Raw genomic sequence first — 26,403 nt, 5'->3', positions numbered from 1 at the left:
TTTTCTCCAGTCAGCATGCTCAATTCCTATAACCTTTGCACAAGAAATTTCCACACACCCCATACTGCTGACCACCTTCAAGCAATGCTTATGCAACACGTGTTTGTGCGGTGTATGCTGAAACGCTGACTCGTACAATCTACATACACCAACCATACGGCCATTACGGCGCACAAGGATCAATAACGTACTGCAGGTAGAACGGGTCCTCTATACAGGTGATATACTACACTACACGTGAAAAAGAGACGTCCGGGCCAATTGACAAAGCCATGGGCGACTCCGAAAAAAAAATATATATATATGCTGGGTCCGAAGCTGACTTTCATTCACACGGTGCAACTGAACAGTTCTTTAGGGGTCACTTGCGAAAACTCTGCAGTAAAGAGGAACGCGTGCGCGTGCAACGTCTGTGGCCATTCTGAGGAGTGGGTAGGAGGGCCTCGCATGCTGACGGCGGAGGGGGTGGTGGCTTTCCGCCGCCTTGTATTTCAAAGCTTCTGGCAAACAAGCGGCTGCTCCTTGCGCTATAGTAGCGGCAGGAAATATTCTCTGCAGCACCGACAGGAGACCCGCCCACCCAGCCACCCACTACCCGTAAAAAGAAAAAAAAGAAAGAAACCACCACCGGTCAGGGTGGTCAGGGAAAGCCGAGCCGAGCTCCCTCGATCCCTTTCTCTGAGCGCCAAAAACTCGCTCGTTAGACTTCGCCTCAATTTGCAGACACGTGGAAAAGGCGGGCGACGCTCCCCCGCCCGCGCCTGTCCCGTCTGCAGGCCAGGGCAACAGGAGAGAGCAGGAACGGCCCCGGCTTGAGAGAGCTCGCGTCGGGAAGGAGGCAAGGGACGCGCCGCCTCCGGAGACGCTAGGAAGGAGGAAGGAGCGGGCGAGTCCTGCGGCTCTCTGAGGGGAATGCCGCCGCCGCCTCGCCTCCTTTAAGCGCGCGTCTGCCCCCGCCTGCGACTCCTTCCTTCCAAGGGGGGCGCTTCTTGCTCTTGTCGCCGCGCTGCATGGGGCGCCAGCGCTTGGCGCTTTCCAGATATGGTCTCGGTGGAGGCGGAGAGCTCTCTGTGATCGCCGGCATCGGCGGTGTCTGGCCCGGCGGGAGGAGCAAGGAGCGAACGAGGTAGAAGGCGGCCAGGAGGAGCGCTCGACTGGCGCCCAGAATCAAGTCAGCCGGGTTGCTTGCGGGCGGCTCGGTCTGCAGGTAGGTAGGGAGAACGGCGGGAGGATGAGAGCGCGGGGAGAGCCTTTTGTGTCCGGCCCGCAGCGCTGCTCGGTCGCTAACAGGAACCCGGCGGGGCATCCGTCAGCTCCTGGGCTGGATGGCCCTTCTTCGGTCGGTCTCTCTGTCTCGGGGAGTAGCCGAACACGTTGCAACCCAGCCAGTCTGGAGCGAAAAACGCGGACGCGTCTCGTCGAATGAATGGAAACGTTCGCTGGGCGGCTAACGGTTGCTAGCCTGGCTGGCTGGGCAGCCATCACACACAGCAGCCCTCTCCCCCCTTCCGTGCTTCCGAGAGCCCACCCACTACAGCTGTGTGTGTGTGTGTGCTTTTATGCGTGTGCAAGAGGTGCTTTCGCCACGACTGATGGGCGTTGTAGTCAAGACCTCAAAAGGGGGGGATTGAAAAAGAAGCACTTGACCTAAAAGACCCAAGGATTTAATAATATGTAATAATATTTAGAGTATATGATATGTGTGAGGTTGTACTGTGTTATGATAAGCTACTTCAATATTGGGGTGGGAGATAGTCTTTCTTGGAAGTTCCCAAATAAAAAAGGCAAAACCAGGATAGAAAATCCAAGCTAGGTAGGTAGCAGGTAGAGATGCTAAGTGTCAGATTGGCCCTGTCTAGAAGGTCCACTGGTTCCTTTTCAAGTCTGCCCCCCTTTTTTCCTTTGCACACATCTCTTTGTAAACACACCCACTTCCCCTCCCATCTTCCCTCCCCTTTCCTCCTCTCCCTTTACTACCTGTGTAGCTGTCCAGGGTAGGAACTTTCAGGGGATTTTGTGCTGCTTCTGGGATTCTCCCTTGCATCCTAGGGACCTGTTGCTGCAGAAAGGTAAAATAAATCCAGCTGGCTGTGGTAATTCCATGTGTGTCATTTGGAAGAGGGGACCATGTTCAGTCCAGGATTCCTTCGGCAGCTTCTTTGGGCATGTTTTCTCTGTGACAGTGCTGCAGCAAAGCTGATGAATGGTTTGGAGCTGAGATTTGTATTTCCCTCTATCATGGAAGGGAGGGAAAGTAGCAAGTGTGTGTGTGTGTGTGTGTGTGTGTGCTTGCATGTGTGTGTTTTAAAGGATAACGATAGTGGCATAATGATGATAAGAAACTCCTTAGAGAAAATGCATGCATGCACACACTACACGCACACATACACTGCAACAAATTAGAAATGGTAGTGCAGATTTTGCTATCTGGAGGGTCAGCTTATGGGTTTGCCTATGCAGATAATATTTCAAAGAGGGCTTTTTTTTAATGCAGTCTTTATGCAGACTCTAAAGAATCATCTTTTTCCTACGCTTAACAGCTGATTTGATATGATTGTCTGCAGAAAAGGGGAGGAAAAGCATGGGATCTGCAAAGGGAGGCTATGTGTGTGCTTCTGGGGAAGAAGGGGAGCAGCAAAGAAGAAACGATAATCCTCACGTATTATCTCGCTGAAAAAGACAAAGGGAAGGATGGATGGATTTAGGGGGAAAAAATCAACCCTAAAAAGCACTGCTGTGAAAAAACAGTGATCAAGCATGGATCCAGGTTGCCCTTTCCAGGATGTCTGCAGAACACACCCACTGAAAGGAATCCCCCTTTCCGTGCTCCTCCTCCCTCATCCAACATCTCAAAATGAAAGAGTGGTTGAATAGCACTGCTGCATTGTGAAACTACTGAGGGACGGGGCGGGGGGGGCATGGGTGGGCAGCCGGGTGATGTGAATTGCAGCGTTTCTCCCAGATCTATCAGAAGGATTGTAGGAGAAGGGCCAGGTTATAGAGGGAAAGTATTTTACATTCTTCCAACCTCTCAGGAAAAGAATCCCCACTGGTGCCTTTTGGCAGTCATGGTCTGACTTCAGTGTGGTGAAGCATTAAATCGGCACTGACTCTACAAAGATAGACTTATATACATGCAAATCTGCAACAGAGCCAAGTGCTCTAGCATCACCATGCTTTCACCAAATTATAATATCCATGATTGACACTTGAAGGTTGTTTTCAGCCCTGCCCCATTCATACTGAAGCTCATGCAATGTGCATAGCATTTTTCTCTTATATAAATGTTTGTGTGTCTATTATAGTATATAAAGGTGTCGGTCTTTTTGTAGTAAGATGCTTAAAATGAAATCATCCAAAGTGTTGGTACTTCTTTAAGCAAATAACTAGCAATTGCCATGGCAGTTGTATGCATGCATACATGAATTAGGTCAAGAAAACTAACTGTATCCAAACCACAGAGTTTTAAGTAGAATGAGTCCAGTTTTGAAAAAAAGGTTTGCTATATAATTAGCTATATAATGTAGGAAATGAGAAAAAGAAATACCAAAATCCAAAGAAAATGCAGGATGTCAGTTTTTGCTGTAGTTGAGTATTAACTAAGTAATATTATGTTTCCATGGTTTACTTCAGTTTTCTTCATTTTTCCATAACAGTTACTCAGCCTCACAAGTAAAAGCAAACTATTGTTTAAATCTAGTTAATTTTGCTTCAGTTAGCACACAGGACATTTCCCCCTGTTGTTAAAACTCACTACAGTAGCTTTCTCTCCATATGTCTTTTCCACCTTTAAGGTATTTAGTTAAAATTTTCCTTACATAAAATAAATAATTAGAATCACATGCAGCCTTGAGTTCTCTTTCTAAGTAATATGAGATTGGTATTATTTGGGTTCTATTATTGTCAAGGAAAATGATGGATAGGTGGCAGCATCTTATAAATAATTTTAGTTTTATTCTGCAATAAGAGCCAGCTTGATTTTTTTTAACTTCGGCTCTGTGAGACACTTCAACCATCTGAAGTGGCTGTAGGTGGTGATAGAAGACTGACAAACTTCTGAAAATTGATAAGGGACAAGAAACAAGCTATTAAAAAGAAGTAACAACTCCATAGATATTTTCAAAGTTGCTACTTTCTTTATTACAACTTTATAGATAGATAGAAATACATTCATGCATACACAATCAATCTCTTTATTTCTGTTTTTTCTTCTTTAATCAGCTAGGTAGATGGCTGATATTTTCCTCCCACTTTCCATCTGTTTGATCTATCTGTAATCTATGCCAATTTACATTTGTCAAACATATTCTGAAAATAAGAGTTTCTTATACCATAACTGAATACCTAGCAATTGATGTTGCCAGACCTCCCACACTTTTCTGTGTGATTGCATAGTTCTCCTCATTTGGGGGCAAGATAAAAAGTGTCATGTTGACATTCTATAAAGAAGTTCCCAGGTTGCTACTACTTTATTGTGCCTTTCTGTGTCATGTAACACAGAATCAGTTCTGATTATGGCCAGTCAGCTGCCTTAAGTACAAAGCTAGAAAGATTCAGGGGTATGAATTTCTGTTATATCTCCAGAAAGATGAAACATTAATATTTGAAATGTCCTGCTCTGGACATCTAAACATTTAATTCAGTTTGTAAGAATATTTTGGCTTATTCTGTTTAGGAAGATCATAAACAGGAAACATAATCCACCTACTGCCATTGTTGCCAAATAGCTGGTAATTAGATATATGCTGCCTTTGGGGGTGGGGGAGGGATATTATGACTTTTGCTTTTATGTGGCCTTTGACAGAACTCTTATTTGCCCTAAAATAACTTGAGAAGGCAACTTTAGTAGTGGTGACAATTATTTCTTAAACTGCAATAGTGCTGCTACTGAGCAATTATATGCTGTAGTATCTGTAATGTTTCACTTGTCCTATTTCAAATATATTCAGGGATGCAATGACTACAGTGGAGGTGGAATATAAAATTTATAAGTAGTAAACATTGCTCAGGCCAGCAGCTGGTTTTTTAAAATGGTGTTTCTCAACCTCAGCAACTTTAAAGCGTGTGGACATCAATTCCAGAATTCTTAAATCGTCTTAAAGTTGCTGACGTTGAGAAACATTGGCCTGGAATATGTTTTCCCTAATGTGGTAACTTCAGGAATTTGGGGGCTGCGACTCCAGGATTCCACTTCAGATTTGGAAATTTTCATTAGATGATGATGTAACATCATTTTTTGGCAGGGCAGTAACCTCAGTCACAAAGCACTACCCGTGGGAGCTTCTAGGTAAAGAAAATGGCAGGTGCTAGTGAGAAGTTACTAACAGGCCCATCACAAGTTTTACTTTATGCTATTCCACTGTAGGTCAAGATTGTCAGTTTATTTTATATATGCCTTTTTCTCCTAAGGAGAATGTGTATACTATAAAATATGTATAAAATGATGTACAATAAAAACAGTATAACGAGAAAATATAGTTGTATGATGACAGTTAAAAGCCTATTAACATTAATAAAAATACAAATATAAAGGTAGTCCTCGATTTGTAACAGTTCATTTAGTGACCATTAAAAGTTACAAAGGCACTCAACAAAGTGACTTATGACCATTTTTCACACTTATGACACTTGAGAATTGTGGTCATAGGTCAAGGACTACCTATATAGACAGTGTTCTTGCATAGAATATAGCTTTCTTCAGCCTCAATGCAAAGGGACTGAATTAGCTTTGTCTAACTTAGTTGGTCCATCTGACAAGGATGGGTCATGGCCTTCTTCAGTTGAATTTTCATTTCTAGATTTGTGCTTTCTGGGTTCAAGTTCAGGTTACATGAAAGACTTCTTCATGAAAGTAGTACCTTTACTAATATGGTGCAATCATAGACACAGGCTACTTCATACTGATTCAACTATTGGCATGCTCTTGAAAATGCAGCCATTATTTGTTGACTTTGTGTATTGTGCCAAACCACAGTTTATTTAAGCACATTAAGTTAATAAATCATAACCATCCGGATTCATATAACCTACTAATCCATAAACTGTGCGATAGAATTCATAATGGCAAGGTTAACACAGCATGATAAGCCAAAATCAAACAATCTACATTATGGCTTAATTGTGTGCCATTATATTCATGGAACAGATAGATGCTATGAAGTGGAGAGATTATGTAGTATCATTGTTTTTCTTGGCATTATAAATTTGTAAAGTAACTTGGCTTATCTTATAACTGACATAATTCTTTAGAATTCGAACAGGTATATTAAATGATACTTATGCTGCTCTGTCATATGGATGAGGGAATATGAGAAATAAGGCTAGCAGAAGTTCCAAGTGCAATTACATCTGTCATGCTGAAAAAAAATATAGAGTAGCCCCAACCGGTCCTTATGTGCGTCTTGGAATGAAGAAATGGGACTCTAATTTTTATTTCTATAAACAAACAAGCATGGTACAAATTTTGGGTACAAAATTCAGTTTCTTTTCAATCACAGTTCAAAACCATAAGCAAGCTTCTAGCCATAAAGCTGGAAAAGATTATTCAAGAACCAGGCTCATGCCTGAATAAAATTTCCAGGATTCAAAAATTGTTCCTGATTCTTTGTGCTGCTTTTTTCTACTTCTGCTGCTATCCAACTAAAATTATGCTCAATAAGGTAATAGGAATTAATTAATTAATTAATAGGAATTAATTAATAAGGTAATATATGTTTTTTCATTCTTTCATACAGCATTTTGTTTGTTAGAACACATTCTGTCTTGGAATAATCTGTAAAATAGCATGGTGTTAACCTTTTTTAAAAGCAATAATAAGTGTTCTATGAATATAAAATGTACCTCTTCTAATTTAATTGCAGTGCAATTCATAATAGTCCAACAAATAAAAACATTACCAGTATTAAACATCATTTTTCATAATAATTAAAAGCATATTTTACAAATGAATTTTTAGCAAGAAAAAGTCTGCAAATTTATGGAACTTAATGAATAGTATTAAATTTAGTTAACTGAATTCTGGAGGCACACATGACCTTATTTGGGTTTGTTTTCTTGTATAGTGTGCTGCAGTGCTGATGGAATGTTAATTTCAAATACACAACAGTAACGGTAACAACAATAAAAATTAATTATGGAAATCAAGTCCTGAACCTGGTCAATTTGGCTGCGGTTCCAGTACAGATGATGGTCTAAACTTTTCATTTTACACGTTATATCCATAGTGAGGCATATTTAGGTAACTATGTTTTCATTTTGCTTGTTGATTTTATTTTGAATGGTTACTGGATAAAGAAAGAAAAGCCTGTCATGGGTTGGTAATAGCTCTAACATAAAATATTCAATAGAGGAAAGAAAAAAATTGTCTACAGATGTTTTACACAGAATTACGTTCAGAATGCTCTGGGCTTTTGTCCATTTTTGGAAAAAGCTAGGTGGTTATTTTTAAATAAGTCTTTTCTTAATTTTGGTATTACCAAATTCATATAAAAGATTGCAAATGTTAGCAGTTTTACAACTTGCTAAAAGAAGAACAGCTATCTTATCAATTGAGGAGTTATTGGCAGTAGGGTGAGTGGAAGAATAATGCTTTTTCCATGGAAAGTTAAAAGTTAGCAACGCTAAAATGTTCCTGTCTAGGTGTATCTTCTGTAAAAGTTGTCAAATTGCATTATTACAGCAGCATTAAAAGCATTAAAAAAAGCATTAAAAGCAGCATTGATGGTAGGAGTTGAAACCTAAACTGTTTCAACTCCTACCATCAAAACGACGCTATAGAGCATTGCACATCAGAACAACTAGACACAAGAACAGTTTTTCCCCCGAAGGCCATCACTCTGCTAAACAAATAATTCCCTCAACACTGTCAAACTATTTACTAAATCTACACTACTATTAATATTCTCATCGTTTTCATCACCAATCTCTTTCCACTTATGACAGTATGACTGTAACTTTTTGTTGCTATCATTAAGGGTTAAATTGCAACCTATGACCATCATTTGTGTTGTAAATGTTGTACTTTTGATGAAACTATTTTTTTTCTTTTTCTTTTATGTACACTGAGAGCATATGCACCAAAACAAATTCCTTGTGTGTCCAATCACACTTGGCCAATAAATTCTATTCTATTCTATTATCTCAACCATAGCCTTTAATAAATTATTTTCTTGGGGTGAATCTGTTATAATGTGGGTTCTAACTCATTTTGAGTTAGAAACAATTTGTTTTGATTACTTTCATAGATGACCATCAAGACATGGATAGATAACCTCTGTTAATTCTTCAACACTATTTTTAAGATAATCAACTATGATAGCCTCCTGAAGTATTTGACTGATCTTTATTTATTTATATACTTGCTAGATGTATTTTCATATGCTACTGCTTTTTATCTTGAAGCTCTTTATAGTACTGTATATCATTTTTAAAAATACAGAAAGAAACTGTTAAAACAATGTAAAAACATAATAACTAAAAAATTCTGAGGAAAAGAAAAACTAAACAACCATTACTTAATATTCATAAAAGGAAGCATGTGCAGTAGGTAGATACTTTAACGATCAGGAGAGCTTTCCAGAAATCTCACACTTAGTACATACATAAAAAGTTCATATCCAGTCCATATCACTAAAGGTAGTTGCAGTTAATACAATTTAGCAGAACGTGCATAGTCAGATGTCCTACTCAACAGTGTCGTCATCACAAACTGTATCAGTAGTTACTTCCAGAGTAAAGGGAAGGGTATATGGCAAATTATAATAGCGCAATCTGGATTTTCCAGTGTATAACCAGCTATAGCTAGATTATTCCAGTCCAAGGAAGTCTGTATAACAAGTGAAGCTGGCAGTTGGTGTTCTTGGTCGCAGAAGTCACCTGAGTAATAATAAATATGGGCCTCTGGTGGCGCAACAGGCTAATGCAGCCTATTATTAACAGCAACTGCTTGCAATATTGCAGGTTCAAGTCCCACCAGGCCCAAGGTTGACTCAGCCTTCCATCCTTTATAAGGTAGGTAAAATGAGGACCCAGATTGTTGGGGGGCAATAAGTTGACTTTGTATATAGTATACAAATGGATGAAGACTATTGCTTGACATAGTGTAAGCCGCCCTGAGTCTTCGGAGAAGGGCGGGATATAAATGCAAAAAAAAAAATAAAAAAAAAATAAGAGAACCTCCAAATTAAATGTCTGTTGTTTTTTTTCTGAAGGATGCAAACTTATTCAGAACAGGCAATTTCCATTACAGAAACACTCTACCTACAAGCTCTAGCTTTTGCTGAGATTAAGCCTCCTATTATCACCTTGCACACCTCATCACTGTGTTCTAGCTATTGCTTTCAAACACATACAGTTTTCTTCTGAGAAATAGAACTGAGTAGAACTGAGCGTCATCTGTGTATTGATGACAGAGAAAGCTCTTATACTGATTCTCTCTGAGGCTATTTTTACTAGTAGAGGTGGAACGATTATAATTCAGCACCTTCAGGTCCAGAGATAGCCTAGGAGAATTTTTTGGTTAATGATATCAGTGGCTGCTAAAAATGAAGCAGGATCAATAGACCCTCTCCCTCCCCCCCCTCATATAAGGTTACTTATTAAGCAACCAGGAGTGCATTACTGTATCCCTTTGAGTCTAATGTCACTATTAATTATCTAAAGATGTATTTAGTAATAGTTAGATCCACTTAGCTCAGTTGACTAATTTAAATAAGGCAAGATGGACAGAGGTATAGATCAGACAAACTGGACAAGTATAAACATTTTGTCCACACACACTCAAAATCTGAAAATGTTTCCATTCCATCCAAAATTAGATCTGATGGTGCATTAGATCTCAGTGTGTTCTGTAACAAAAGCAGCATTTAAAGTCAGGATGAAAAGATTCTGTCCTCAAGCTGCCTTGCAAATCTGTCACAACAAATACTTAAGGCCTCCAATGATGTTTTTTTATAAACTGTCTTCCCACCATGCAAAAGACAGCTCCTTGAATATCCAGTGGAGGCCACAAATTAAGCCTTCCACACAGTAGACAGGATTGTGCACAATCACAGATGTTCCATGGTGAATCTTTTACCATTTGTACCATAGTCTCTGTTTGCATGTTGTATTATCCAGAGCAGCAAAGAATGACACAGGCTATCGGGCTTCGTAGTGCCAAACAATATGCAGGTATGTCAGTGACCCATTTTGTTTTTCAGTTCCATAATAGCTAAAGATTACAACAAGATAATCACCTCTGTTTTCTGGAAATTCTTTGAAAGAATTCAACAACCCATTAGATTCCATAAATCCCTGAGGCAGACGAACTTATTGGGTTACTGAATCCTTCAGGAAAAAATGGTAGAGGGAAATGAAAAATGGCCAGACTATCACCAGTGGGTAGTCTGGCCATCATGACACAGTAACTAGCTTACCCCATATACAGGCTATTACAAATACTATTTCATGGCAAAAAAACTAAATTGAGGATGTGCCCAGCCTTTTGTTTCAGAGTCTGTTTTGTTAAAACAGAGTCATCATTGCCATCCCAGGTTGGCCAGTATAGGGCATCTTCAATTTATTTAGTTAACCATTGTAACTCCAATACATTTGAGGCATATTTAAAATAGAAAACAATTCTTCTATTGCACAATTTTTAAAATTATTTTGAGTGCATGAAATATGTGTTTTCTCTACAAATAAAGTATGCTACCTTGAAGAAGTCTGTGTGGAAGGAATATAAGAGGTGTAAAAATAAATATAATTGTATGGCCTAGTGTTGTGATAATGCTGATAGAGAAACTGTGATATCATTAGAATTAGCAGAAGCATTTTACTGGGGAAACCCCATGCTGCTGATTTCTTAATAGAACACGAAACATGAGTGAATGGGTAGTCTCACTCAATACAGCCCTTTTAAGTAGCTCCATATTCCCTATAAATATGTGAATTAAAGCCCTGACATTATATAAGAGCCAACAGTTTGATATCTCTAGTATGGTTAGTTCAAGCAGGTTTTAAATAGACATTTTTGAAAAGTCTGTATTATAATTTCTATCTATTTCTATATGTGAATCACTGCTAAATCTTTAAGTAAATATTCTTTTTCCAAATCTTGCAATTGCAATTGAAATACACCTGTGAACTGCCACCTGGGGAATGGCCGCCTGAGAGATGCTTGTCTGTTACCTGCCTTGTTATTCTTCCAGAGCCAGACATATGCTTAAAAAACAAGTCAGACTTTTAAACACTTTTAAGTTTTATTTTATTGATAAGACTTTTTATTATTTAATGTGCTATTGTACTGTTTTTAGATTGATTTCTGTATTTTGTTGTATTTTGTTCTGATCTTGACATCTCCAAAATAGCGTACAAGAATGTGGCATATATGATGAAGATGAATAAAATACGTATTTATTTTTTCATTCATTCATTTTCTATAACATATAAAATTAATGTCAGTACTTTTTACATTAAACAGCTATATTATGTTTGTTAAAAAGAAGGGAAGGCCTGAAAGTATTGCTGCTTATGAGTCACACAATAGAAGTGTTTTTGTATGGAATTGGGTTTTTTGTGAGAATCTATGTTACATTGAAATTTATTTTTCTCTAAATGCAGACACTTGTTACATTTAAATAAATGTTTTGGATGTCAGATTGCCATCTGTGAAGTTTATTTATCTTGCAGATTTACCTTGAACATCTTCCAGGAATCATAGCATACATTGTCGTATTTTGGCACTCAGTTTCTGACCAAGAACAGTTACTGGCCTGATGAACAAATGCATACAGTCTAGTGATTTACTATTTTGTTCGAAAAGTGCTTTTGAGCTAAGTTACAATTTAGCCATTCAATATTTCCTATTCCACCACAGTTTGTCAACCCAGTGAGAAAATGACTACGCCTTCTACTGATTAAAAAATGCCCCAATTTTCTGAAAGTTGAGTATCCCTGAATAAATGCAAGGAATATTGATTTATAATTCAACATCCTTAAAAATGAACATTTGTATTTTAGTTTTAAGCTAGGTTCATCATTTATTTACTTATTCATTAGGTTATTCAATTTATGTGGTTGCCCACTTGCTAAGTGACTTGGAGCAACTAATATGAGTTACAAACACCAAATACTGTAAAAGAAACATGGCAGAAAACCATAACATATAAAAAAACATATTTCCCTGAGGACCAGACATAGAATCTATATAGTTACTAGAGCTTCATCCTGGCCCAACCCAGGTCTACAATCTCCCATGGCAATGCATACACACACTTGTCTTGGATTGTCAAGATTAATCCATATACATAAACAAAAAGCTGAAAAAAAATCAGTATGCATCAGTTCTGCAGAGGAATGGGAGGTAGGTCAAAATTCTTAGGTACTGAAGCCAAATTTGTATGCACCTATTGACTAATTGCTTAGAATTTTTTAGCACTGCCTAAGTTGTTGATTCCTTCCCTGTTTGCAATTTATATTGTTTCACATTTAGTAAGACCAATTTCAACTTTTCTACCTTATCACAATAACAAGACATTGCCCCAAATAATGGAACTCTTCAGGTAGCAGCAGTCTCTTATTGTCTTTCAGAAGTCTGTAAATTGTGTCCAAGGCCTTTGATATTTTGTCTGTTTTAACGTTATGGATACATTGTTTAAGATATATATTTTAGTTTAGTATTGTCCATCTTTAATTTGAAGAAGTTGTTTGATTTTCAATATTTGCATGTGTTTAAAAAAAGACTCTTCATGAACTGTAGCTTGTTTTGTAGTTTAAATCTGACAAATTGTGGTTAGTCTTGAGTGTAGAATACTTTAATGATACTTGGAATAAGTCAATATCAAATGATGGACCATAAAGCTAGATGATTCATAAAACATAATTCAGTTTAATCCTGATTTAGAGATCAAATATAATGGTTAACCATAGTTAATATCAAGAGCCATTGGTGCAGTGGTTAAAGCATTAGGCTAGAAACCAGAAAACTCTTGAGTTCTAGTCCTGCCTTAGGAACAAAGCTAGCAGTGTGACCTTGGGCCAGTTACTTTCAGGTCTAGGAAGCAGGCAATGGCAAATCACTTCTGCAATCTTGTTAGGAAAATGCAGAGATTTGTTCAGCCAGGAATCAACACTGACTCAAAGAGCAAAAAGAAAAAAGAAAAAAAAGCTTAATTTAAATTAGATGAGATAGCTACTGATCTCCTTGCAGCCATGCCAAAGGAAAAGAGGGGTGCACATGAACCAGAGAATTGCCTTGACTCATTCTTGTCATGGTAAATCATAGGTTATTACACTGTCTGAATACAGCTTTAGTGTGAATTGCAGTTATATGGCTCTCCAGGCATTCCAGAAACTAGATATTAGATGTAAAAATTAGCAAGCTGGAAAATTCAGGTATTTGGCTTTTCATTTCATACTTGGCTAACATTTTTACATATGTTAGTATGTAAAAATCGTAACTGCAAAGACAGCTTTAATACAGAAGCAATCTGAAGTTACTGTTTCATCTGGTATATGAATCAGGAACCATCTGCATGCAAAGCATGTGCTGAGTCATTGAGCCATGGCTCTTTCCACAGCATAGGATTTCACAGGAGGCCATTAGTATCTTGCATACAGCCCTGAGTTTTCCTCCTGCTCCCCCCACCCCTTGGCCCAGTTATGAGGAGTATTTAAAATATAACTGATTTGTTAGATTGATCAGATGTATTCAAGACGCATTTTTTTTGCATTAAATATCAGGGGTACAACATATTCAGACTTGGAGTTCACACACTACATTTTTCCTAATTTACATTAACATCTTCTCTTCCTCCAACCTGTCACATGGTATAGCAAAAAGAGAGCGAAGATGGTGCAAACTTCATAATTTCTGGTCAGTTAACATTTGATTCAGAAAGTTCTAGAATGTAAATGAATCTTGAAGCAAACAGTGGGGTGATTTATTCATCAATTCTGGTACAGCAATTTTGGCCATAGGTCAAGTCTTTTAAGGGTTCTGGAGTTGGTCTAAATTGCATTATGACTCAATTTATATCACCTTACACACTAACCCTCAGTGCAATAATTCCTTAACCCTAACCCTAACCCTTTTTCTTTCCATTCTTGCTGCAGGGATTTCACATTTACATCAGCTTTGCTTCTTCAGAATTTTTGCATAATTTGGGGACATACAGAATCTGTGTCTGAACAACTGTATCAGATTAATCATTTTAAAGAAAACAGTGTTATAGTCAAAGTCAATTGCACATGATGATCAAATGTATTATCACTGAAGGTAATTTGTTTAAATAATGTTCTGTGTTAAATTGTTTTCTCTTTCCTTTTCCTTTTTTTCCCTTTTTGTCTCTCTTTCCACTACTCACAATCCCTCACAGACACACAGCGTTACCAGTTAGAGCTGATTCATTATATATGATGCAACTGAACACCCAAGCTTATAAAAATAACTGGAGATCTGTTATTATGTTGCTGCTGTCATATTAGTTCAGTTACTGAAATGAAATGTAGCCAGAAGCATCTATACTTGCTTATAAAATAGCTTCCTAGGATAGATTGTGAGAAAAAAATATGCCTTCCATTATTTCTTTTCAACTACAAAATTAAAATGTGGCATCTCACTCTAGATTAAAAAATAATTGCTACTCCAGACATGGTTTTGATAGTTTTCAAGACAGTGGTCACCTTCCATTTTATTTTCCTGACATGGTATCTGAATTTCGATAGCATGAATTTTAGAAAGATCGGCTTGGGCAGATGACATCACATGAATTTCCTGGTGTAGAATTGGACTGTTAGACATAAGTCTGAATTCTTATTCACATCATAGGACGTTTTCAGTCTAATTATAGTCTGTCTATGAGCATTACCGCTGTAATATTAATGTACAGGTAGTCCTTGATTTACAACAGTTCATTTAGTGACTGTTGAAAGTTACAATGGCACTGAAAAAAGAAACTTACGACTGTTTTTCACACCCCCATGGTCACATTGTCAAAATTTGAACGCTTGGTATGATAGTTGCAGTGTCCCAGGATGATGTGATCACCTTTTATGACCTTCTGACAAGCAAAGATAATGGGGAAGATAGATTCAACTGCAGTGATTCACTTTAACAACTGTGGCAAGAAAAATTGTAAAATGAGGCAAAACTCACTTAACAAATGTTTTCATTTAGCAACAGAAATTTTAGGTTCAGTTGTGATTGTAACTCAAGGACTACCTGTACTTCAAAAAGTCCTTTGTTAATTTATACTTTCAGTTTTACTTTATTTTTTAAAATTTTCCTTTGGGAAAATTTGTTTGAAAAAAGTAAAAAAAAAAGTCTTACACAAACAAGCTTTTGCTATTCAATATCATTCCTGTAGTAGAGAAAATGGCAGCAAAAGCAGTTTGCTAACAAAAACTTAGAATAGAATAGAATAGAATAGAATTTTTATTGGCCAAGTGTGATTGGACACACAAGGAATTTGTCTTGGTACATATGCTCTCAGTGTACATAAAAGAAAAGATACGTTCATCAAGGTACAACATTTACAACACAATTGATGGTCAATATATCAATATAAATCATAAGGATTGCCAGCAACAAGTTATAGTCATACAGTCATAAATGGAAAGAGTTTGGTGATGGGAACTATGAGAAGATTAATAGTAGTGCAGATTCAGTAAATAGTTTGACAGTGTTGATGGAATTATTTGTTTAGCAGAGTGATGGCCTTCGGGAAAAAACTGTTCTTGTGTCTAGTTGTTCTGGTGTGCAGTGCTCTATAGCGTCGTTTTGAGGGTAGGAGTTGAAACAGTTTATGTCCAGGATGCGAGGGGTCTGTAAATATTTTCACGGCCCTTTTCTTGATTCGTGCAGTATACAGGTCCTCAATGGAAGGCAGGTTGGTAGCAATTATTATAGACCATTACTGAAGGATCTCTGGTGATAAAGGGCAAGACAATAGAGTCAGAAAAGTGATGGAGCATCTGGTCTTACAGATTACAGGTAGAAGCTAAGGGAAAATATAGTTACAGTAATTTATTCTGGTTATCATTGGAAGCTTTATCAAAAATCCATAAAATTAGTCATTGTGGCCTAGTGGTGCTGTATATCCTTCAGCTGGTACTGAATAGACATGAAATTAATTAAGTGCTAAACTTTTTTACACATCATGTTCTTACAATCTGTAATAAAGGGACAGTATGAATCAAAATATTATCTTTGTGTTCTGTGACACAGGGATCTCAAATCAGTATCTCAATTATTATACTTGGATTCTGTCTTCCATTTAAAACCTAGTGATGTTCCCTTGTATTTTATAATGGCAGAAATTTTCACTGCCGTCCAATGTGCTCCATAAGTATTGGAGACACTGTATGAAGAAAGTGGCTCTTGTAATGACACAGTGATAATAGAAATCTGAACATAGAGTACTATGACAATGGTTTGGCAAAGCAACAGTTATACGAAAGCTGAACTAAGGAGAAATTTCCTGATTGTGAGAGCTGTTAAGCAATGGAACAGCCTTGAAAACAGGTTTTCAAGAAAAGATTGAACAGCCATTTGTTCAGGATAGTATGAGAATTCCTGCAAAGGGCATTGGGTTCAACCAGAGCCGTGATGGTGAACTTATGGCACGCATGCCAGAGATGGCATGCAGTGCCCTCTCTGTGGGCACATGAGCTGTTGCCCCACTTCAGCTCCACTGTGCATATGTGCACACCTCCCGCCAGGCAGCTGCTCTTCAGGTCTCTGCCACACGTGCAGGGGGTGGGGCGCGTGCAGGGCGCATGCACATGTGCAGGGGGTGGGGGGCATGCATGGGGGCCACACACGCATTGCATTTTGGGGGTTCGGGTGCTTGCTTGCTTTGGGCAAGCATAATCATAGTCATATGTAGTCTTCTGCAACATATTTTCATAAACTGCAGCCACTATGCTTTCCTGTAGCACAGAAAATATGAGAATTCAGAAGTAAAGGATTATGTAATGTTTGATGTGTTGAATGAATGTCATAACACTGACAATGTACAACAATTAAGAATCACCTCTGGCAAGATGGGCAGCATTCAAACAAACAAACAAACAATTTGGATACATCAAGCTGTATGAGGGAGATGGGTGTACTTTAAACATAAGTAAAATACATAAAGCAGAGGAACCCAACTTGTGTCTTGTTAATTTAATATAAAGTAGAATGCTAGAGATATATCATTAGCAAAAGAAAGTAGGGTTCTTATATTTTCCCAGTCGCCCCCCCCCCAAGTAAATATAGGATATAGATTTCAGAGCTAGTAGAAATTGCTAAGGAATAAGTTTTAGGATGGCAGGAAATGCTGTAATTTAACACCCCCACCTACATATAAACACATACTGATATTTTATTTTAAACTCTGGATTTAATGGACTGGCTTATTGCCATCTGTTGTGCATTTGTTTTCCTAGTTATTCCTGTCACATTCTATTGCAGGTTAACTTTACAAATTTTTATTTATTTATTTATTTATATTTCACATTTTTAAACCACCCATCTCTCCCAGTTTTTAGTTGTTTTCTATTTGCAATCACTTTGAAGGTTTATTTTCTGCCATATCCGTTTGTATTTAATTTCACAAATAGTATTGGAAATCCCTTTAGCATGTAGTACCATTAGAAAGGCTTGACAAGGACTTGTTCACAAAGCACATTCAAAGACACCCACCAATTTGTAACATCATATATGCAACTATTTACACTTCTTAACACATTTCTTAGTTTTAAATAACTTTTACAAATAGTCCTCAACTTACACTCATAATGGAACCCAGAATTTCCATTGTATAAGTTGAGGCACCCGACATGGCTAACCCAATTTTATGATTTTTGGGGGGAAGGGTTATTAAGTGAATCCTGCAAGTCCATTGTCCACAATAGGTGGCTTTTTACTAGAAACCAGAAGTAAATGGCCGTTTCCAGCAAAAAAATGTATAGGTTGTGGTCACGTGACTGTGGGACATCACAAACTTCTCTAAATATGGGCTGGTTGCCAAGTACTTGAAATGCAATCATGTAACCATGGGGTTACCCTCGAATCTGGGTCATTTGGGGAGGGTGATTGTAACTTCGAATGGTCACGAAGCAACCAGTCAAGGACTACCTATATTTCTATCATTGAATGTAAGTAGAACCATCTTCCTAGATTTACAGGTAATTGGGGAAAATGTTTTTCTTTTACTGTTCAGTGATAAGCTGGATTTTTGCTCTCTGGCCAAGAATATTGCCATTCCAGCAATATTCTGCCCAAGACAGTAGGAAGCAACTTTCAAAATCAAATTAGATTGGGAGAGGGGTTGTTGGAGTTGTCTTCCTTTGCCCTATTAATTAATAAAATCCATTAGCATTGGCTAAATCTGTAGTCCCACCCACAGTAACTCCATGGGTCTGACCCTTTGCTACAGTCTTACTTTTGTATATTTTTCTTGTATGGTCTGCCACATGAGCCTGTGTTAATTAAGTGCTGTAGGTTAGAATGACCTCTTTGTTAAGCATTTCAAGTTCCCAACAGCCAGCTTTTTAAAAATCAGATTCCCCACTACAATTTGTGTAACTAATGTAATACCAAAGATAGCATCCATGGACACCTCCTACTTTGCCCCTTTTATAGTTATGTTATGTGGATCTATTCATTGTCCCCTGAGCCTAAGTTAACATTTAACTTTAACTCTACTTAACTTTAGTTGGGAAGAGCCTTTTTTTGTCAGCAAAAATTAGCTTCTGCAGTCGTCTGTGTATTTTGAGCTTGTCAGGAAAGCGCCTTTCCCAAGCCACTTTTAATGCCACAATTTGCATAAATAATAGTTAAGTGATGCCACAGATGGCATCTATTAACACGTCCTGCTCTCACCAAGCAAAGGAAGTAAGCAACTTCTTTTTGGTCAGCAAATTTTGCTAATGCCTGCAGTATGAAAAGGAGGCACTACCAAACACATTAAAAATAAGTGCAGAACTAAGTAGATACTTACTTTCACAGAACTTCCAGAAAGATAAAACCAACTCCTTTATTATACAGTAGTGCTTAAGAGTTTGTGAGTCCTTTTGAATTTTCAATATTTTTACCTAAATATGATCTAAATGTGATCATTTTTCCACACAAGTCCTCTTAACTAAAGAGAACCCAATTAAACAAATGAATCGAAAACATACTTGTTCATTCATGTGGGAGAGATTACAGTTTATGTTGTTTATGCAGAAACACTGAAAGTTCAAAACGATTCATAAACTTTTAAGCACCGCTGTATTTTATTATTTGTTAAATATATTTGTAGCCTATCTCGCCGTTTTTACTTTCATTGCAAAGAAACTGTGTACTCAGTGGAGAGTAATATTTAAAATGTTATATTAAGACTAAGGTTGCCTCCAGAGATACTTGGTTTGTGACTCCCAGAGCTGTTTTCTAGAATGAGCAAGGTCTCTGGGCAATTGCTTGCTGATCAGCACTGGGTACACTTCAATAGAACAGAAGTCATAGATCCTGTTTACTCTGATTTTTGGCCTAATTTGTAACAGAAACTGCCTTGCTTGGTTTTCATGTTGGATGACCTACCCTGGGAAAGGGACAACCTGATTCAGTGTCTTAGACATCTCTTCAATACTACAGACCATGGTATCTTTTGGGACAGAAAAAACATTTAGGACAGAACCGTTCTAGTTCTGCTTTTGCTTGAATGGTCAGTTAGAGAAGAGGGTGCTGATTTGCATTGTGACTATGATTAGGACTGTGATTATGTTTAAGACTGCATTATTTTTAACATCTACATGAAACCTATGTAGGAGGTTATCAAAGACGGGTAGAGTGTCACCAAATGTGCAGATGACACCCAGCTTTAGTTTTCCATTTCATCTAATATAGATGAGACAGTAGAAGTTCTGAATCAGTGCCTGGGCAGGGTAATGAGAGCTTATCAACCGAGATTCAATCCAAAAAAGATCGAAATAATCCTTTTTGCAAGTGGTTTTCCCACTCAAGTAAGTGATGTTTATCGTGTTCCAAAAGTAGTTGTGCTTCAGTTAAGTAACAGAAGTTGCCACAGGAGCTTGGAGCGCCCTTTATCAGCTTAAGCCAATATACCAAGTGTGCCTCTAATTAAATAGAGTTTTTTAACAATTGTTCATATTCTGTTAAGTTTCCATATCGACTATTGTAATGTATTATATGTTGGACTGTTTTAGGAAATGATACAGAATCAGCTACTTCAAAGCCTGGCAGTTAAACTGCTGACTAAAATTATTCAATACTAATCTCCATTGCACTTCCCATCTGAACTTCTCAATCTACAGTAATTCAAAAATTCCACTATAATTATAATTAGCAGTAGTAACAGAAGCAGCAGCAGTAATAGTTAGATTTCTCTACCATTTTTCTCCAGGAACCAACAGTTTATTTAAATGTCTTACACAAAATTAATTTTAGTTGCCTCTAAACAAGATGGAAGGCACAGGGGTCTAATCAATAAAATAAATAATAAATAAACAATAAAATTATGTGAAGCAATATTTTCTCCAATTTTTATGATTTAGGATACCCATAGCTTCAGTTCAAGCAGAGAGAAAGTCTTTTGATTATGGTGCCTTGTCTGCAAACACTAGTGTTGTAATACTGCTTTTGAAATATTAGACAAAGGCCTTTTTATTTATTTTTTCAGGTAATTTAAATCTATTTTAATGGCTTAGAATATTAGTGTTCTAATTGCTATTTTATCACTGTGATTTCATGCTGTATTCATTATCATTATTGATGCTCAAAATAGACCTTATTGACACGATCTACCTCAGTGGATTGATTACAGTATATAACTTAAGAAACATGTAACGTCATATTTGCTTATTTATTTATTCTAATTTTATGCTACACATCAAAAAGGCCTCTGCAGTGTAAAGTTAATTAAAGCTTACTATAAAAAGCAGACCTTTATAAATGTTTGTAAACATTTTATAAATTATATAAAATATTGTATAAACCATTTAAAAATAGTATTACAAATTAGATAAAAAACAAGCATCAATAGTGTGAAAGTCCTTTGGACATTCCAACAAAAGACTCTGTGGATGCTGCAGCCAGGGAGGTGTGTTTACTTCTGCTTCCAGTTTTGTTAATGAGAGTCTGTCTCTCTTTGTTGTGAGCAATCTATAGCAAATTATCAAGTGGAAGTATAAATACATTGCAGTAGAAAGGTGATAGAATACCTGCCTTGACAAGTGCTTCTTTCAGGGTTGGATCTGGTATAGAGCACTACCTGGAGTAGGGACTAGAGGTATTTGTAATTGGAAGATGTGACAATGTCTCAAATCTTGTTTTGTTTTACTTTACTTTATTTTTTTAAAAAGGTCAGGCCTAGTGTGTCCTTGGCTCAACAGTGCTGGGAATTAAGGCGATCCCCTGCTATTCCCCAATAAGTTTACTTGAAAGCTTCGGTGGTCTCTTAAAATATGTTTTAATTGTTGCCTTTAGATGTATCTTTACATTTCCATGGACTTTTATTTTTATCTAGGATTTTGTACCTTCTATTTTTAGCTTTTGTATTTCTTTGCTACTTTTCCTGAGAAAGCTCAAGAAAGGATATAAATATCCTAAATAAATAAATCAGTTTATTCCCTTTCATGTCTGAATTGTATGAAGGCATATTGTTTCGACAAAAGGACTGTGGGACTGGGCTGTTGATTTGAACCCCAAGTATGACTAGTGGTTTGATCCTGTTTTCAGTGTTAATGCATGGAAGTTTATGCATTTGTACGTTTTACGTAAGAATGATTTCAAGTGTCAGATTATGAGATCTGGGAAAATATCATTAAAAATAAAATACTGTTTACTGAAACTTTTCAAAAACTTTTAATTATTTTTTCCTAAATATTCCTAAGCAAACACTAATGGCCATGATATAAAAGAGAAATGCTTATTATGGATCAGTTAGTAGATAAAAGATATAACGCACAAAATAGAAATAAATAATTCTGAGAATGATGGTAGAAAGAAGGTTTGGACTTGCTCTGGGGATTTCCATACGTATCTAGACAGTATGGAAAACAGTTCAAGCTTTGTCACATCTAGCTGGACTAGTGTTTCTCATCCTTAGCAACTTTAAAATGTATGGACTTCAACTCCCAAAATTCCCCAGCCAGCCATGCTGGGAATTGAAGTCCACACATCTTAGAAACACAATACGTAACTATTCTATATGATACACATTACTGAATATTGCATTGTATTTTATTTATTTATAAATCAAAAAATACAATTTCAGCAATGATATAGCCTATACCATTAACCTATATCATTGTTTCAATGACTTTAATCTGAATACAAGTTGAATAGAAAACTATTATTTGAGAGTAGAGCTATAGATTTAAAAATATACTTCAGCAGTTGAAAATGACTTTATGGACTTCAGTTTTGTAAATTCAGTTTTTTTCCCCTAGAAGGTAAAAGATTATGTAAAATGGTCAACCTTACAGAAAGAAAAAAGCTATAGCTTCTTCAATTGAATGTTGGTAATATATTTCACATTTTTGTATTCTGCAGGTTAGAAAAGCTTTGGAAATTGGTCTGACAGAACAATCATGATCGGATTAAGGAATTCAACTGCCTTGCCTGGTGGTCTTCTCCTTTTAATTGTTGCATTTTTGCTATGCCATGTGGACAAAGTACATACAGAACATCAACCTGAAGAAACCAATCATTCAAAAGAATGTTCTGGTTCCTATATCTGTAAGAAAGGTGTAATTTTGCCAATTTGGGAACCTCAAGATCCTTCATTTGGTGATAAAATAGCAAGAGCTACTGTATATTTTGTGGCCATGGTCTACATGTTTCTAGGAGTGTCTATTATAGCAGATCGTTTCATGTCATCCATAGAAGTTATTACTTCCCAAGAGAGAGAGATAACAATCAAGAAACCCAATGGTGAGACCAGCAAGACAACAGTAAGAGTTTGGAATGAAACTGTATCGAACTTAACATTGATGGCTTTGGGCTCTTCTGCACCTGAGATCCTCCTATCTGTCATTGAAGTGTGTGGCCATGGCTTCAAGGCAGGAGACCTTGGGCCAAGCACTATTGTAGGAAGTGCTGCCTTTAATATGTTTGTCATTATAGCCATTTGTGTTTATGTTGTCCCTGATGGAGAAATCAGGAAGATTAAGCATCTTCGTGTGTTTTTTGTCACTGCAGCTTGGAGCATTTTTGCCTATACTTGGCTGTATTTAATTTTGTCAGTTATATCACCTGGAGTAGTAGAAGTCTGGGAAAGTTTACTCACTTTCTTCTTTTTTCCTATCTGTGTCGTGTTTGCATGGGTTGCTGATCGAAGGCTTTTATTCTACAAGTATGTCTACAAGAAGTACAGAGCTGGAAAGCAGAGAGGCATGATAATTGAACATGAGGGTGAGGGGCCACAATCTAAGGCTGATATTGAAATGGATGGAAAGATAGTTAATTCCCATGTTGAAAGTTTCTTGGATGGCACTCTGGTCCTAGAGGTGGATGAGAAGGATCAAGACGATGAAGAAGCAAGGAGAGAAATGGCTAGAATCCTGAAGGAATTGAAACAGAAGCATCCAGACAAAGAGATTGAACAGCTAATAGAACTAGCTAATTATCAAGTTCTGAGTCAGCAACAAAAGAGTCGCGCCTTTTATCGCATTCAGGCTACTCGGTTAATGACTGGAGCTGGCAACATATTGAAGCGACATGCAGCTGACCAAGCACGAAAAGCAGTCAGTATGCATGAGGTCAACTGTGAAGTAGCAGACAATGACCCTATCAGTAAGGTCTATTTTGAGCAGAGCACCTACCAGTGCCTTGAGAACTGTGGCACAGTAGCTCTAACAATTGCCCGTAGAGGTGGTGATTTGACCAAAACAGTCTTGGTTGATTTCAGAACAGAAGATGGTACAGCCAATGCAGGGTCTGATTACGAGTTCACTGAAGGGACAGTGGTATTTAAGCCAGGTGAGACACAAAAAGAAATAAGAGTTGGTATAATTGATGATGACATATTTGAGGAAGATGAGAATTTCCTTGTTCACCTCAATAATGTGAAAGTGTCAGAACGATCTGAAGAAGGTGTTCTAGAGGGCAACCACGTTGCAACTGTGGCTTGCCTGGGGTCACCTGCTACAGCCACGGTTACAATCTTTGATGATGATCATGCTGGCATATTTACTTTCGAGGAACCAGTCACTCATGTAAGTGAGAGTGTGGGGACCATGGAAGTGAAAGTGCTACGGACATCTGGAGCGCGAGGAAACGTTATTGTGCCATATAAAACAATTGAAGGCACAGCCAAGGGAGGCGGTGAGGACTTCGAGGACACCTGTGGAGAGCTTGAATTTCAGAACGATGAGATTGTGTAAGTAGTGCTTAAACTTTTGGGGCTTATAAGTGTTTGTTTGCTCGCCTATCTGATAAAATATTCTATTGAGAGCATTTCATAATTAATGCTGCATCAAAAGCTGAACACGCTTATAGAGTGACATTACTTTAAAATATAGCTCAAAAATGCTATTGGACTGTCCTGATTATTTTATGTGTGTCATGCATGTGAAAGCGCGAGTGCTATCAAAAAGTGTGAATTCTGAATGTGAACGTAAACGAAAGCGTATCTTGCATTGAAACTGTTCCATGACCTCATCACCCTTTCAGAAATTCCAGTTATTATTAATTGAGAATAATAAAAAGCAGTATAGAAAATTGTACTTTCCTTTTGTAAGCACAGGCCTATCCTGAACTCATCTCGTAGTCAAGAAGGCCTTATATTCAGAACTAGCTTAGGATAGGTCTGCTATTTACAAAAAAACAAAAAAACTCTATGACTAATAAATACAGATAGGTTGCAAGTTCAGAGAGAGTTGCCATTAGCCTTTGTGACATTATGAAACATTTATAGTTTGCACTTTGAAGTGAATGTTACCATGTGGGGGAAGGTCCAATTAGGCAAGGCAGCAAAGTTTGACAGTTTACAAATATGAAAGCAGTTAAAAAGGAAGCATTGCTGATAAGCATTTCCTGGCTGCTAGGAAACTTCTTCTCTCACTTTTTTTCCATGTATGTATGGAATCCATACACACAAATACACACATCTTTTTTTCAGCTGATACTTTTGCCTGTGTTCTCATCAAAGAAAAAAATGCTAATGTGTAGGTTAAGTATTTGCTCAGGCAATGACAGCCATGATCAAGCCTCTATTTAATCATCAAACTTTCTGGGTAACTGTGGGCCAGCCATACTTACAGTATGTCTGATAACAGATAATGTTGTTAGAATAAAAAAGGCCAAAGTCCTATAGTCATTTCTTTGAGCAGAGGGAAGGATATATATATATACCTCATCCCAAAACTCACCTAACGTCAACAAAATGGCTGGACTATTTAAATTGATTCTGCTTGCTTGAAGCCTAACGCAGGCAACTCATAATCTCAACACCTAGTCTTAACACATGAAACATATGTGTTGAACCCAAGGACGTTTTGTATAATTCTATGCAATTGAGCCATATTAAGCCATGAGTACATAGGATCTCTTCTTCTCCCTCTTTGTATCTGTATCTGTATATGTGTAGATGTATGTATATGTATGTATACTTTTATACACACATACACACATATACACCAAACAGCAATAAATTAAGCCTTTGCTTTTCTTTCTGAATGCATAACGTGTCAGTGAAATATGATGTATAATGGCAGTTGCTATAGGAAATTATGCATAGGACCTGTGTGTGTGTGTCTGTGCCACACAGCAATAAACTAAGCCTTTGCTTTTCTTTCTGAATGTATAATGTGTCAGTGAAATACGATGTATAAGGGCAGTTGCGATAGGAAATTATGTAATATTTTAAAACATTACCCTTTACTGTATTCTTAACCTTGAATTGGTTGGAAAGAAAAAGAGAAACAATCCTTTGTATTCTATAAAATACAAAGGAAAACTAACAATACCAGGATGTAAAATTTACATTATAAACAAATTAAGATAGATGTTTCTGCTGATTAAGTAGAGTGCATATAAAATGCAGTCTGTGTATGACCACTGAGGGGTGTTAGAAAGGCTGAGCATCTTTGTAAGCACCAATCTTTGATCTTGGGACTTGTCAGCTGACTTAGTGAATCTCTGCTTCATTTTTTATTGAAGATGCATGACCTTTTATTAGATGTAAATTAAAAAATGTCCTCCAGTCTTTTTGAAAAGAAAAAGATACAGAGGAAATGAGACTAATAGTAATATTTTATGAAATAGTAATACATAACTTTATGAAAGATTTGCTGCTGGCTATAAAAGAATTCAGATTATATTCATTAAAGGTATCACTGTGCTTGTAGCAGTTGAATGGGAAAATAGGAAAGAAAATGATATCCAAAACAATGAAGCATTTTAAGAGATTTTTGCACTGTTGGTATTTCTTT

The 26,403-nt window shown here is 37.3% G+C and overlaps 1 protein-coding gene across 2 annotated transcripts in view; it reads left to right on the top strand.

Moving 5' to 3' along the window:
* Positions 1–587: 587 nt before the first annotated feature.
* Positions 588–26,403, top strand: part of SLC8A1 (solute carrier family 8 member A1) — a 239,992-nt gene continuing 214,176 nt past the window's right edge. The window contains exons 1-2 of one of the 2 annotated variants that reach the window (XM_058165056.1): positions 588–1,207; positions 22,523–24,350. In XM_058165056.1, coding sequence (XP_058021039.1) covers positions 22,561–24,350 — 1,790 coding nt within the window. In that variant the 5' untranslated portion in view covers positions 588–1,207; positions 22,523–22,560. The remainder of the gene's footprint in view (positions 1,208–22,522; positions 24,351–26,403) is intronic. The other variant, XM_058165057.1, reaches the window with a different exon arrangement.

The sequence above is a fragment of the Ahaetulla prasina genome, chromosome 1 (assembly GCF_028640845.1).
Source record: "Ahaetulla prasina isolate Xishuangbanna chromosome 1, ASM2864084v1, whole genome shotgun sequence".
Lineage (NCBI taxonomy): Eukaryota > Metazoa > Chordata > Lepidosauria > Squamata > Colubridae > Ahaetulla > Ahaetulla prasina.
This window is presented reverse-complemented; position numbering and strand designations above follow the sequence as displayed.